Genomic DNA, 14,761 nt, shown 5'->3' with positions numbered 1-14,761 from the left:
AAAGAGCACCAAGGACCCCACTATCCTCCTCCTCCTCCTCCTCCTCCTCCTCCTCCTCCTCCTCCTCCTCCTCTAGTTGATGTTCCCTAGTAGGGTAATGAACCATCTGAAACAAAATCACCAAGCTCAGAGAGCACCAAAGGCTCCACATTTTCACCTTATTGAAACAGCTAGATAAGAACACACCCTTCAGTGATCTTTTTCATGTTGCCATTTATTTCTACTTTCATTATACTTCATAATCATACAAATTTCAGCATTTCAACCCATTTCTCAGGCTCATTGGCCAACCCCTTTTTTTTAATCCTGCCACCTCTACCTTTTATTATGTTTTCAGCTAATTTCTGTGCAAATTGGAACTGATTTCAGTGAAAATAATACCCCCGCATCCCCAGAATGAAGCAAGATCCATTTTTGTGTGAGTGTATGTACTAAAATTAAATGAAAGTGACAAAGAAATTAGGAATCATATATCTCTCCTCCCTCACATGGTCAGGAGATAATGGGAAACTGATAGACTACATTGTGCCTCTTCCTCATTGCTCCCCTCTTATCACATTGTTTATCCACTCAATATACTTTGCTACCGAAGTGAAGATACTGTATGGTTCATCCCCGGTACACTCCGCTCCACAAGTTGCTATGCCCGTTAGAAACCACGTGTTATTCCTATCTGTAGCAAACGGAGCTCCACTGTTGCCATGATAGACCCTTTTAACAAAGGTAGGATGGCCTGCACAGAAAGTATTGGGCAAAAGTTGGCTCTCGTTCGTCTGCAGACATTTGACCTGATCAACGTATTGGATGTCTGCACGTTGAAGGATATTTGAGACCTTCTGTAAATAGTCGAACTGCCACCAGCCGCTCAGGGTGCTTCTTCCATGCTTCAGGAGGTACTCCGTGAGCACCTGGTTCCCGATGCAAATTGGGGTGACGTATTTGTTCAGGACCAATGGTATGTTTAGCTCCAGAAGAGCTAGATCATTTTCAAATGTGGTAGCATTGTAGCTAGGATGCTGGACCGCCCTCAGGACTTGACGGAGCTGTTCAGAGTGCTCAAAAACGCCGGTGTTGTATTCTCCTGATTCAAGAGAACAACCACAAACCCATTAGATGTGTTTTCAGGCTGACCAAGCTGCATCACATCTAAGAGATGTATCTTGTACCTACAGCTGGTATCTGCAACTCAATGAGGTGGTTGCAGTGAAGGAACATGGTTTGAAATACTTTTTTTTTTAAGGAAAAGGCATCAGGACCAGGGTTCAGATGACATGGTTGACCCACATAAGTTTCAACCTTAGGATAATTGTTCAGCCAGCAGCACATGATCATGGATGACCTGGTCAAATGGGAAGTGGGCATCTTTGATTGCTTCCCATCATCTCCAAGGATGGGATAAGACACTCTCCCTTTCAGCTTTAAAAATTCAGGGAAGCCCAGTCGCATTTAGATCAAACTATCTTAGGCAGGAGAGAGAGAGAGGCTTATCACCACCCCCACTATTGCTGTGGGGAGGTTCAAGAGTGAAAAGTAACAGAAACAGAAAGATGGCATTCTAGGGTCAGTCCAGATGTTGCAAAGCTGTTCCAGGACTTCTTCTCTGGGTTAGCAGCACAAAAGCTGTTAACATTAGGTTAGGCTTTTCTTTTAAGCTTATACAACATGGCTGCTATTAATTATTTTGGCTACATAAACCTCCTCTAATCCTAGTTGGATCTGGGTACAGTCACAATGTGTAATGGTCTACGAGAATGATCTAGGGAGACCGAGATGCAACCTAGATTAGATAAGAGGGGGCATAGTCTATAGTTGCATAATGGACAGAGCAAGAAGGTCAGGAGGGACCTTTCCTAAGTTATCAGGCTGTAAAGATGACAGTGCAAGAACTGTACATGCAGACATGCAAGATTCTGTTAATGTAGCTTTACAACAAAGTAGAATTAACTTGTGGACTTCAACTCCCAGAATTCCCCAGCTAGCCAGACTGGCTGAGGAATTCTAGGAGTTGAAGTCCATAGTTCTTAAAAGTTGCCAAGGTTGCACACCCATAGATGATTGCTTCCTTACCTGCCATGATTGTGTGAGGGTTATAGTCAAGGCAATGTGCTGCTGTGATGACCCACTTATCACTAATCAGCACCCCTTCGCAAAATCCTTTTCCCTTGAAGCTGAACATATAAACCTGGGAGCAGATAAATTGTGTCAGATTGTGACAAATGTGCAAAGCCAGGACAGAGGATCTTCCAAAGGCTGAACATTTCCCACCCATTAATACTTGCATTTTTCCTGGATTAAATCTCAACCTGTTTACCCTCATCCTTTCCAAGCACAATCTAGTTCTCTGGTGACTTCCCCATGTTGCCTGAGGAATTCTGGGAGTTGAAGTTCCACCTGTCTATAGAACCTGTCCATTACGATTGTAAGTCATCATGGTCGTGGAGCAGACCATCAAGTGACCGGACCCATTTTTATGACCTTTTTTGCAGTGGTCATAAAGGGGACATTATTGTTCACAAAGCAAATCTATTGTTCACTATGGGCTGCTTTTACCGAAAATCGCAAGTAATGCCAGCTTTCATAAAGTGCAGTCATGTGACTGCAAGACACAGTAAACAACTGTAAATCAGGTTGCCAAGTGCACATGTGGTCATGTGACCTCAGAGAGGAGGGCTGGCCTTCAGAACTGGTTCATAATTACCTTTGGGGACTATCTATCATACCTTCAAACAATCACTAAGTGACCAGTTGCAAGTTGAGAACTACCTATAATTCCTCCTCTGAGAGTAATGATGTCTTTTTTTAGTCTCTTAAAGGAAAATAAGAGGTGGGGCTGAGTTTGGCCTACATAACAATGACATGATAGCAATATTCCAGTATTTGAGGGGCTGCCACAAAGAAGAGGGGGTCAAACTATTTTCCAAACACCAGAGGACAGGACAAGAAACAATGGTTGGAAACTGACTAAAGAGAGAAGCAACCTGGAATTAAGGAGGAACTTCCTAACAGTGGGGACAATTAACCAGTGGAACAGCTTGCCACCAGAAATCGTGGACGCTCCATCATTGGAGGTTTTTAAGAAGAGACTGGACAGTCACTTGTCTGAGATGGTATAGGTTCTCCTGCTTGACTGGGGGGCTGGACTAGAAGACTTCCAAGGTCCCTTCCAACTCTATTCTATTCAATTTCAACCCAAGGAACTGATCATTTTGACGGATTCTTCACAAGAAGATGTGATGCAACCCGAAGGAATGCAGAGCGTGTGATGGAACCACTACTTTAATTTGCCTACCTGCCATGGGACTTCTCCTTTCCAGCTGTTAAACTGATTCAAGTCTTGAGTAGGAATTCTCTGGAGAATAGTCTGAGCAATGTTTGTCTTCTCTTGGTGGCTTTTGGTATTGTTGACGTAGCTCTGGTACGGTGAGACACTGGGTGTTATGGCTTCTGGAAATGTAATCGTTCCACAAGAAAAGGGTCCTGGAAAGAGAAGATGAGAAACAAATTGTCCAACCACAATCTGGGTCTTGTGCATGCTTAAAACAGAGTTGGGGTTGATAACCACATGATTCTTATGGGAACGGTGCTACACAACATCCTTTCTCTGAGAGAAGGAGGCAATGGCCAAGAAATGACATAATAGCAGTGGACATGATAGCTGTGTTGCAATATCTCAGGGGTTGCCACAAAGAATTGGGAGTCAAGCTATTCTTCAAAGCCCCTGAAGGCAGGACAAGAAGCAACGGATGGAAGCTAATCAAGGAGAGAAGCAACCTAGAACTAAGGAGGAATTTCCTGACACTTAGAACAAAATCAGTGGAATGTCTTGCCTCCAGAAATTGCGAATGCTCCAACACTGGAAGTCTTTAAGAAGATATTGGACAGCCATTTATCTGAAATAGTAGATGGTTTTCTGCTTGAGCAGGGGGTTTGGACTAGAAGACCTCCAAGGTCCCTTCCAACTCTGTTATTCTATATTATTCTAAGAAGGATAATGTTTGGAGATGCTTGGTCACTGATGTGACCCATCAGAGGTTCTGGCATGGTGAGTCAAACCATCTTAGCAATGCATCTCATTGCCAAGTTGTCATACAACCACAGTCTCAATGCATCAGAGACAAAAGAGATTCTCAAATGAAAGATGATTGAGATGGGCAGCTATAGAAATGGAATGGATAAAGAAATAACCCCCAGTTTTACCTGATCGTTCGCAGGTCTTCTGATCCTCTGACAGATTGTATCCATCAACACAGGAACAATCGGGCCTTCCTCTTTGCCCATCTCTACAAATCTGCTCGCAACCTCCATTGTTTATTGAGCAAACATCTTTAATGATGAAAGGGAAAGAATAAGAATAAGCTTATTGGGATGAGAGGGAGGCAAGGAAGTTGCTCTATTGGATACTTGGATTTGAGTCTACTTCCCCAAAGTACTTTCCATCTAATGAAAACGTTCCCTGCAAGATGGAAAAATGGAGGTCCCACACCTCTACTCCAAGAAGGTCTTTGTGCCCTGGTCCTGACTCCTGTTCTATTGTAAAGCAGGGGGTTCACCCTTGGAAACTTTAATATTTCTGGACTTCAACCTCAGAATTCCCCACCCAGGTCTTTAAATTGCCATGGTTGGACATCTCTGGCAGAACTTAGTAGTTCCTTTGCCACTTACCTTCCAGACACCTGATGATTTTTATCTAGGTTTTTTATTTTTAGTGGAATCTTGGATTCCCACATTCTTTACCTAAAAAGGTGATGAGGGGGTGTGGCCAGCTAAAAAAATTAAGTGTTCCACAAGGAGGGGGTAGATAAGTCCAGAGTCTTCTCTGAATTGAGACCTAGATTGCCAGGTATGTGCTGATGGTTTTTTGAAGGAACACTTACCAATATATATCTTCCAAAAGGCCACCTGCAAAAAAAACCCAATATTTTATAACATTGCATTCAAATAGAAATAGATTCGATTCTAAATTCAGACCCAAACGTCATATGTGATAATAATCTCATCGTCTTTCGGGTATACCCTGTCCCTCACCATGTCCATAAACTAGACAACAGATCTACAAGCCTCATGCTTTGAGAAGGTCCTCCTGGCCATAGAGTATCTCCTTTGATTTCAGATCTAAATAAAGTTTCTAGACTTTATTGGTCTATATAGGTACTTGAAAGAATAAAGTGATGCCTACTGAAATTGAAGAAAGTCATATTGGACCTGATCTTGAAGGTCCTAGATCTAGGGGATCTATTTTGCAAGCTATGCATTGATAAATTACGTAGATTCCTGAGAAATGAAAAGATTTGGCACCCAACCATCCCAACTCAAATCAGGACCAGGAAATTCTTCTGGAAAAACCTATTTATGGCACCCTGATCAGGATAGGGATCAGAAAGGGCAAGATAGTGGCTGTGTAACAATCTGAACTGAGTGATCTGCAATTACAAAATTGTTTGATTAATAGGCATTTTGTTAGTGAAGGAGGAGGAGGAGGAGGGAGGAGGAGGAGGAAGAAAGAAGGAAGTAGAAATTAAGTTCTCTTGATGCCTATAATCACCGTTTTAACATCATCTTCAAACACTTCTCGGGCTTCTTCAAAATTGCATATTTCCTCAAGGCATTCTCGTTCAAGATTCCCTTGACGAAGCTCTTCAAGTTGTCCAGTATTATATCTTCTGTATCGGTGCAAGACAGAGCTTGCCTTTTGCTGATTAATAAAAACTACAGCATGAAAAATAATGAGAGGTGATAGACACAAATGTTCTCTTGGTGAACACCCAAAAAATATCTAAAGACGTTTGAGGTTTTTCAGTTTTGCTTCATAACTGTCATCCTGTTTTTTTGTATATTATTTTATCCAAAAGAACCATGCAGCCTCTTTCATACTAGCTTAGAATGGAATTTAAAAAAAAGAAAATACTTAATTGGCAATATGACTACCTAATATTTTTATTTCGTTTAGCCTAACATTCACAGGAGGACTGTAGATTTGTCTTTATTGAGACAAGGAACATCTTCAAACCGTATTATTTTGTTGCAAATTTCACTGATTAATATCAAAAGACTAAACTATGAAATGCAGTTGATAAAATCAAAGGCAGCTCTGCAATCTTTCACCACCTTCCCCAGGAAGATAATAATTAAACTTCCAATTTGGACTAGTGATTTTTATCGCTAGTTATCAATAGAAGAGATTTCCACAGGGGCTCGGTAATCCTTATCAACAGCAATAGTAACATAGAATACCCTAAAATGAACAGAAGGAATTCACAGAAATTTATGAAGGCTGTAATTTAGCCTTTTTGAATTAACATTTTCAGCAAATAGAATACCAATGCGTTGGGGATTCATTGCAGTGTAAACTCCTTATAAACAACCCAAATTCTATTTGAAATATACATTTGGGACGACTAATTCCATTATTATCAATGTTATTCTAACTTTTTAAATTGGCATTTGTTCGTATAACAGCATGTTTTAATAATCTGTTTCTTTTTCCATTTTCAATTTCCCAAATCTACACTTTATGGGTTGGATAGATGCAAAGGCCACATAAATCAAATAAGTAGAAAAGGTTTAGGGTTGCAAATCTAATTTATACACGGTGACTTGGGAGCAAGTTCCATTTAAGCAACTATGCATAAAGTTGCAATTGCAATGAAAGGATGTTGTTTTGTCTATCTGATATCTGTGCTGTCTTTAGAAGCTTTAAGTTAAACTCATTTCCAGTGGCTTATTCCTTAATTGGTGACCGAACCAGGCTTTCATCTCCAGCTGAAAGAAACTTAGCTGAAAAGGGAACCAACCTGCACAGTCGGAGAGAAGAAGGCATCCCAGCAATCCGAGGATCAAGGCAAAGCAGCGGTGAGCCATTTTCTTTCAACTTCAGACCAGCTTTGCTAATGTCACATGAATGGGCACCTCTGGATCATTCGTTCCAAAGTGCAAGTACATATTTGCTTTGAGCTTAACACAGAGGTCATCTTTTCCCTCCAAGGTCCTTCCGTGGGCTTTTCCAGTTGCATAACATCAGTCTAAACAAGGTGCATTAGTTTCTGTAGGACATCACCCTGCTAAAAGGGATTTTTAAAAGGGTTTTTCCCATCCAGTCATGCCCATGAAGACTATACTGGTCAATAACTGGTTCTTCCATTTCATAAGCATGCTGATGGACATCCCAAAGGTGCTTTTTTTTCAAAGGACAACTGGACTTTCTTGGTTTGTTTCTTTGAAAATGTTTCACTTCTCATCCCAGAAGCAAAGAAACCAAACATTTTCAAAGAAAAAAAATCAAGAAAATCCAGTTTTGAAAAAAGCACCTTGGGGACAACCATATCCTGGACGATTGAGAATCTCCATAGACAGGTTGATGGACCTATTCTACCATTTGATTGTGGTGTAGGAGAAGGGTGGGAACTGAAGACCAAAACTTCTGAAAGACAGCGAGTTCCCTTATATCTAGCTCATGATTCTCGGTGATTTGCAATAATTCAGTTAAAGTAATCTTGGCCTAGCACTCTCCAAACAAAAATAAATAAATGCAAAAACAGCTTTGAGAGGTCTCCATTCAGAAGCCCTTTCCCTTGTTGAATGATACCAAGGCAAGCTAAAAGATGAGTAAATACTGTGAGTAATTAATCAAGCCGGCAGATCCTGCTGGCGTGCTAATAATGTTCTCAACGGTTAAAAAAGCACTTAAATGTATTTTAAGGCTGGGCAGCATTAACAGAAGCTTTGTATCCAGATCACTACAAATTCTGGTTGTAGTCTGTGATTGCTGGAATGCACCTGGAGGCTGGGAACCAGGTCCTCTAAAAAGGGTACAGCGAAGTCAAAAGTTATTAGGAAGTCTGGAACCCAAGGCCTATGAGGAACAGCTGAGGTCATTGGGATATTTAGTATATAAAAGAGAAAAGTGACTGTGTTGCAAAGAAATATTTATTTTTATTCATTTCATCTCTCAGTGTTTTGTTTTGAGAATTTGGATGGATGGATGGATGGATAGATGGATGGAATTCTAAATATAGCACTAGAACATAGAATATCAGAGGTGAAAGGGACCTTGGAGGTCTTCTAGTCCAACCTCCTGTTCAAGCAGGAGACCCTATATCATTTCAGACAAGTAGCTGTGCAGTCTCTTCTTAAAAACCTCCCGTGTTGAAGCACCCACAGCTTCTGAAGGCAAGCCATTCTACTGATTGATTGTACTCACTGCTAGGAAATTTTTATTTGGTTCTTGAAAGACCAAACAAAAGTTTCTTTGTTGATTCATTTTTAATTATATAAGCATATCCAAGTATGTTTTTTCTGGTAAGCAGTATTCTTGATTTGTTTCTGGTTTCTTTCAGGATAGTTTGATTTCTGGTCTCAACAATTGACAACTACAATGAATCAAGCCAAAAAAATAAGATTTGATGTAGGATAATGGTGCCAGTGAAAGGGATCTGGAATGAAAGGGTAACGCAATGTAAGCAGGAAAAATAGATATAGTCTCAACTAATAAAAGAGGAAGATGTCAACTGAAATCCAAGGATGGACAACAGATGGCCCATCCATCCATCCACTACCAAACGTGATTATCTTGACTGCCTGTTCTGGTTCCTGTCCTTGAGTCCTTTCCAATTTCATATTGCAAACTCTTTAGATCAGATTCAGAAACTCTGAGCAGTTTTTTGGTCAAAAGTGGGTCAAGTTTCATTCTCCTTGGTGGTATTAGGGAACTCAGAGCAATTCTTTCTAATCAAGAGCTGATGAAGCAGTTTGGAATCAGACAAAAATTCCTCCTAAACATCTCCTTGGGCGCCGGTTGATCTGGACCAATATTTCAAAATAGGCTTTGCTTCTCAAATTCTCCTCCAAAGTTGGGACTTCTTTCTCTGGCATCCATAACTATGCGATCCATAATCCACCTCCAATGTACACCCACCATACTCTAAATCTGGATTCGTATAAGAGTAAAGTTACAGTCGCTGGGCTGATTGATGCCTTTCCCCTGTGAATTCTTCCCTCTTTCCACTTAATCCTTTTGCAGATTTGGGTGCCTGCTAAGCCAATTCAATGCAGCATGGCGCATGAGTTGAGAGATTGAATATCTCTGGCTTTTTCGCTCCTCTCATATTGCAAATGAGTTGCACCGGCTCAGTTTTGAATAACGAAGATCATCCGAGCAGTGAAGGAGCTCAGGTACAAAAGGTTAGTGCATCTCACCAATACAAGGACAGACAAGAAGGCAAAGGAGGAATTCTTACGGAGGTGCAGAAAGGCAGAAATGTCCGTCTTCTTTTCCCCTCCCACCCCCCCATAAAGGTGGCACCTGAGTCTAATTAGCCTGCAGGAAAATGTGGGGTTGTGGGTTTGCTTCAAGACACACGTGCACACACACTCATAAAAATCTCACACTGTTTTGTCTGAGTCTCAAGAGTCTCAGCAGGAAGGTAATATAACACCTGTTTTCACACCTGTAAGCAGGAACAGATTAAAATCGCACTGCGACAGCCACTGCGAATCTCATCAGAAGAGCAAAATGATAAAACCAAGTTCTGGCATGGGCTCATTGTCCCTTCAGAGGAGGGGTTTTTTTTTCCCCTGCCTTCTCAAAATTCCTACCTGTTATGAAGCCTGGCTAACTTCATTGTCCCCTAATGCTGCCTTTCAATTATTTACCTCTCTGTGGGGTTTTTTTTTTTCTTTCTCTCTCTATTCAAAAATGCTCGGCTCTCCCGCCTTCCCGTTTCTTCAGGAAAGAGAAGCAAAATGTTCATATTCTTCACATCACCAGCTCTGTCGTCCTCCTTGAATGGACAGCAGAACTAGAAGAGGGAAGATATGGAGCAAAAAGTCGTTCATAATCCCCTCGTTGTATCCCAATAAATCTTAGCCTTCTTACTTGGAGGAAGATGTTGGAAAGAAAGTGGAGAAGAGCTACTAAGCCTTCCACCACACAGAAGGCTTTGTGAGTATACACAACACAGTGAATTGAAAACAGGATCACTGATGATGTTACCTAGTTTGGGTAATGAAATGTCTGCAAGAAAACAACCAAACTCAGAGAGCACCAAGGATCCACAGTCGTCTTCCTCCTCCTCCTCCTCCTCCTCCTCCTCCTCCTCCTTGTCCTCCCCCTCCATTTCTCCCTCCTCTTTGTCCTCTTCCTTCCTGCTTGTCCTACTACTAGTAGTAGTCTTCCTCCACGTCCTCCTCCTCTTCCTCCTTCTACTTGTCCTCCATTTCCTAGTCCTCCTCCTCCTCCTCCTCCAAACAGACAACAGTCTTTCAAGAATCTTTTTTTTTTTCAAAATGTTTTCCCGAGGGTCAGCCCTGAAATTGGCTGGGCAGTCTCAGCATTGAAATCCCCACTAATGTTTTCCCCCATTGCGGAGTGGAGGTGAGTGGCGGACAGTGATTAAAAAAACCACAATAAACAAAACCTTCCTAGAGTTTTCTGCATCACTCAGGCATGCAGAAAACGATGTTTGTAGATATTGGTGGCCAATGTTACCATACATAGACAGATTTAAATAACAGCAGTGGGCTATTTATAGCATCGCTGCAGGCACCTTTCCAACATATCACTCCCACCCTGGCATCCTTGTCTGTTGTTAAATAGCTTATCAAAATTAAATAAATAACAGCCACGGCGACTGCTGCAAAAATGAGGTTTCTCCTCTTGGTTTCCATGACATCCAGTCCATTGTCTTTCACATCCCAGGTGGAATTACAGAGCAGCCTGTGGGACAGAGAGAGTTTCTTGGCCGTTCCTAGGGCTGAAATGCCTTTTATTGCAACCTCAGGATGAGTGCCTTTTGTTTAAGACACACCCCCCCAGGTTTCTCCTCCCCCAAATAATGTTTATAGATCTTTTTTTGTTTTTGTTTTAAGGAGCTCTTGTCTATTTTTAGAAGGAGTGGCTCAGTTGAAGCCAACACTGTTACAGAAGTGAACTGGATCCCTCACTGGGGAAATCTGAGATTTCTTTGGGACGATCACAGTGCGAAGCTGGTTAATTAAGCCGGTACCTCTAATCAAATCTGGAAAACACTGCATTTACGTAAAAGAAAGAGCACTTCTACCTACTCCCACCTCCGCCAAATAATTTAATAATAATAATTGCCACCAGTTTGTCGAAGGTACAGTAGATGTGGCTCACTCAACAAAGGAGACCAAATCAATAGCTCATCAGCATGCAACACCCAGAGGAGCAGAGATTAACACCAAGATTAACATTAGACCAATAATCAAGCAGTGAACAATACCCCAATTAAGGACCTACCAACTCTGACAAACCACCAAGCAGGAAACCATAGCCTAATAAAGGAACCACCAAGAACATTCTCACCAACACTCAGGGCAAGCCACTGGTGTATAAATAGGGAACAAACCCCACTTGCTTCTAACACTGATGATGTCACCATGAAATGTCTGCAAGAAAGCCACCAAGCTCAGAGAGCACCAAGGACCCCACACTCCTCCTCCTCCTCCTCTCCACAAACCCTACTCCTTTCTAGCACCGATGATGTTACCTAGTTGGGTAATGAAACATCTTCAAGAAAGCCACCAAGCTCAGAGAGCACCAAGGACCCCACAGTCCTCTTTCTCCTTTTCCTTCTCCTCCTCCTCCTCCTCCTCCTCCTCCACCTCCATCTCCTCCTCCTCCTCCTCCTCCACCTCCTCCTCCTCCTCCAACTCCACCTCCACCTCCTCCTCCTCCTCTCCACAAAAACCATTCCCTTCTAGCACTGGTGATGTCACCTAGTTGGGCCATGAAATGTCTGCAAGTAGACCACCAAGCTCAGAGAGCAACAAGGACCCCACTTTCAGATCATCTGAGGACATAAAGAAGGCCACAGGGGCGGAGAGTCAGAAAGGAAATGTTTACTACATCACAAGAGTTCTTACAGCTGAGAAATAAGTGTTTGTTTAAGCTCAGCACATGGAGGCTGAGGCAGCCAAGGGACCATGTTGTGACAAATCAATGATACAAATTCCTTGGATTTTCAGAGCGCAGAATAAACACCAGCTGCGTGGGGTGAAGGAAGATGGTTGTTCCAATCAACGCCCCAGGGAGCTCTTTAGCACACCTCAAGCAATTATGGGTCAGCAAAGCTTAGATTAAATTGGACTTCCCTGCTGTGGATTTAAAAAAGATTTCCTTCCCATTCTTAAGAGATTAATCGGAGCTTTTTGGAAACAGTCTTCCAGAGCTGTGCTTTGAATTGTCCAAGGTAGATATGACCCACACACCATCCTTCTAACATTTTGCAGAGGGTCATGGAGATGTGCTTGCAAGAGTCCCAAACTTTTAACAAACTAACGTCCCAAGTCTTCCTTGTCACACTTCGATGTTCCTATCATGTACTTGTAGAGCATCAAGTACTCGGCAAGGCCACACTTGGAATCCTGTGTCCAGTTTTGGTCACCATGATACAAAAAAGATATTGAGACTACAGAAAGGGTGCAACAAAGATGATTAGGGGACTGGAGGCTAAAACATACGAAGAACGGTTGCTGGAATTGGGTATGACTAGTTTAATGAAAAGAAGGACCAGGGGTGACATGATAGCAGTGTTCCAATATCTCAGGGGCTGCCACAAAGAAGAGGAAGTCAAGCTATTCTCCAAAGCACCAGAAGGACAAGAAGCAATGGATGGAAACTAATCAAAGACAGAAGCAACCTAGAAGTAAGGAGAAATTTCCTAACAGTGAGAACAATTAACCAGTGGAACAACTTGCCTCCAGATGTTGTGGCTGCTCCAACACTGGAAATTTTTAAAAAGAGATTGGACTTTGTCTGAAATGATGTAGGTTTTCTGTAGGTTTGCTTGACTTGTCAGTTCCAAAAAAATTCAAGGGAATTTAAATTGCTCTGACTTGCCGGCACCAGCCGGCAGGGTATTACTTCTCAATCTGTTAAATATTTTGTTAGAGCAGTGCCAGGGAATGTTGTAATGAAAAAGAGATAGTAATGAGACAAATGGAGTAGTTGTGTAACGATTTATTAACTGCAGGAAGGGAAAGTTCTTTTACTGGGAGCCAAGTGAGAATTTTTGAAAGGGTTGTAGGAGACCGAGAACTAAGGAAAAACTTCCTGACAGTGAGAATAATTAACCAGTGGAACTTCTTGCCTCCAGAAGTTGTGGGTGCTCCATCGTTGGAGATTTTTAAGAAGAGCTTGGACAACCATTTATCTGAAACGGTTATAGGGTCTCCTGCTTTGGCAGGGGGTTGGACTAGAAGACCTCCAAGGTCCCTTCCAACTCATTTATTCTGTTATTCTGTTATGATCACAGAGCATAGAATGGTGGAATTGGAAGGGTCCACAAAGATCATCCAGTCTAGTCTATGTGTGTGGACTTCAGCTCCTAGAATAGCCCATCCATTTTTTCCCTCCAGGATTTATCACTGAACTCTCTTTTTTAGTAACTTCACACTAAAGGGGTGTACATTCTTTTAATCATGTGGTGCATTTTGGCCATATTCTCCTAAAACCTGCATTTTGGCGATAAGGATTGTTGTTGAAATTTGCATTTGGGAAGTCAGAGAAATGCGGTTTCAAATGACTGCGGGTGGATTCTGCTTCTCGGCCTACAGACGAGTCTCTGCTCCTTGTGAATGCTTGCAATGCCTCTAGTTTAACCCGGTTTAAAAATCACCCCACCTTTTCCCTCCAGGATTTGCAGTCTTCACAAGGATCTGGCTGGTTCCAAGAATGAGCCTGGATCATCACAAGCGTCCCCATCCTCTTGAAATCCCTTCCCTGCCAATATGTTTGGCATACACCTGTTGGCAAGTTCGCCTGTCTGCGTCACACGTGGGGTTGGATTACAGTCAGGAATTGACCAAGGCTTCGTTGCCTCTTAACCCTTGGCAGATGTAGCTCTGGTTATTTCTCTGAGTCAGAGAAAAGGTTTGGACTGGGGGAGGGGGTGCATTTTCAGAGGGGCATTTCCTATGGAGGGGATCTTCCTCCACCACCAAGGAGAGGGATAGTTTACTGCAGTCTGAAGACCCAAAAGTGTCTCTGGATCCAAAAGTGCCAATGGTCTGGGCACCCGATTCCTGGCCAGACAATCTTGACCAAAACACAGATTTCTTCAAATCCAGGTCCTTCTGATGATGATGGTTTATTTTGAGCCTTTGGTTTTTGAAGTCTGTTACATCACCTGTTGGAAACGGGAGGGCTGTTCTAGCTGAGATAAAATTGGAATTTTGGAGAGTTCCTGCTGCTGCCTCGAATGCCTAGCGGAACGATGGGGGACGAGTCTGTGAAAAATAATGTCGTAAGTGAGAACGAGGACGATGACTAGCATCTAGAAGAAAAAAAAAGACAAGGCCTGGGGTTTGTCTCTCTTTCACCGTCTGTACCTCCCCAGTGTATTCCGAGTGCTTGAAGAGGTTGCCTTGAAGCTGTAAAATGAGACGATTCGCAGCTGCTTTTCCAGGCACTTTCTGGCAGGGCAATTCTGGAAGCCAAAACAGCTTGGAGAATTCTGTTTCGCTAAAAATAGCAGGAAGAAGCACCCTGTGACTTGTCACTTCTTTGCCTGGGAGCAACAGATCTCCAGAGTGGACCCCCCCCCCAAACCTTCACCAATTTGGGGAAGAGAACAAAGCTTCCATCCCATCGTTCTTCTGAGCTGGAGATTGCTGGGATTATTTTCTGCAGCCCAAGTCTCAGGGGAAGCCAGGAGGCGATATTGAAGATCCAAGGTTGATGCTTCTTGTATTCATGGACAACGAGCCAGAAAGAAGTGTGGCATCTTGGATTAATCCAGGGTTT

At 42.4% G+C, this 14,761-nt stretch overlaps 1 protein-coding gene across 1 annotated transcript; it reads right to left on the bottom strand.

Moving 5' to 3' along the window:
• Positions 1–536: 536 nt before the first annotated feature.
• Positions 537–7,872, bottom strand: LOC114922195 (coagulation factor IX-like). Its single transcript, XM_029282947.1, has 6 exons — positions 7,774–7,872; positions 5,565–5,706; positions 4,198–4,323; positions 3,290–3,477; positions 2,068–2,182; positions 537–1,081 (listed from the first exon to the last, which is right to left on the bottom strand). The coding sequence occupies exons 1-6, from the start codon at positions 7,870–7,872 to the stop codon at positions 537–539; spliced, it is 1,215 nt and encodes a 404-aa protein (XP_029138780.1).
• Positions 7,873–14,761: the final 6,889 nt, after the last annotated feature.

The sequence above is a fragment of the Protobothrops mucrosquamatus genome, unplaced genomic scaffold, assembly GCF_001527695.2.
Source record: "Protobothrops mucrosquamatus isolate PMUCROS unplaced genomic scaffold, P.Mucros_1.0 scaffold4, whole genome shotgun sequence".
Classification (NCBI taxonomy): domain Eukaryota; kingdom Metazoa; phylum Chordata; class Lepidosauria; order Squamata; family Viperidae; genus Protobothrops; species Protobothrops mucrosquamatus.
The sequence above is the reverse complement of the archived record's forward strand: the minus strand, read 5'-3'. Positions and strand labels throughout refer to the sequence as shown.

Coding starts and splice junctions, on each gene's coding strand:
- LOC114922195 (XM_029282947.1), bottom strand. CDS start 7,872: ATGACCTCAGCTGTTCCTCATAGGCCTTGGGTTCCAGACTTCCTAATA. Junction 3,478..4,197: donor GAAGACCTGCGAACGATCAG/GTAAAACTGGGG, acceptor TTCTCTTTCCAG/GACCCTTTTCTTGTGGAACG. Junction 1,082..2,067: donor CCCTCACACAATCATGGCAG/GTAAGGAAGCAA, acceptor CTCTTGAATCAG/GAGAATACAACACCGGCGTT.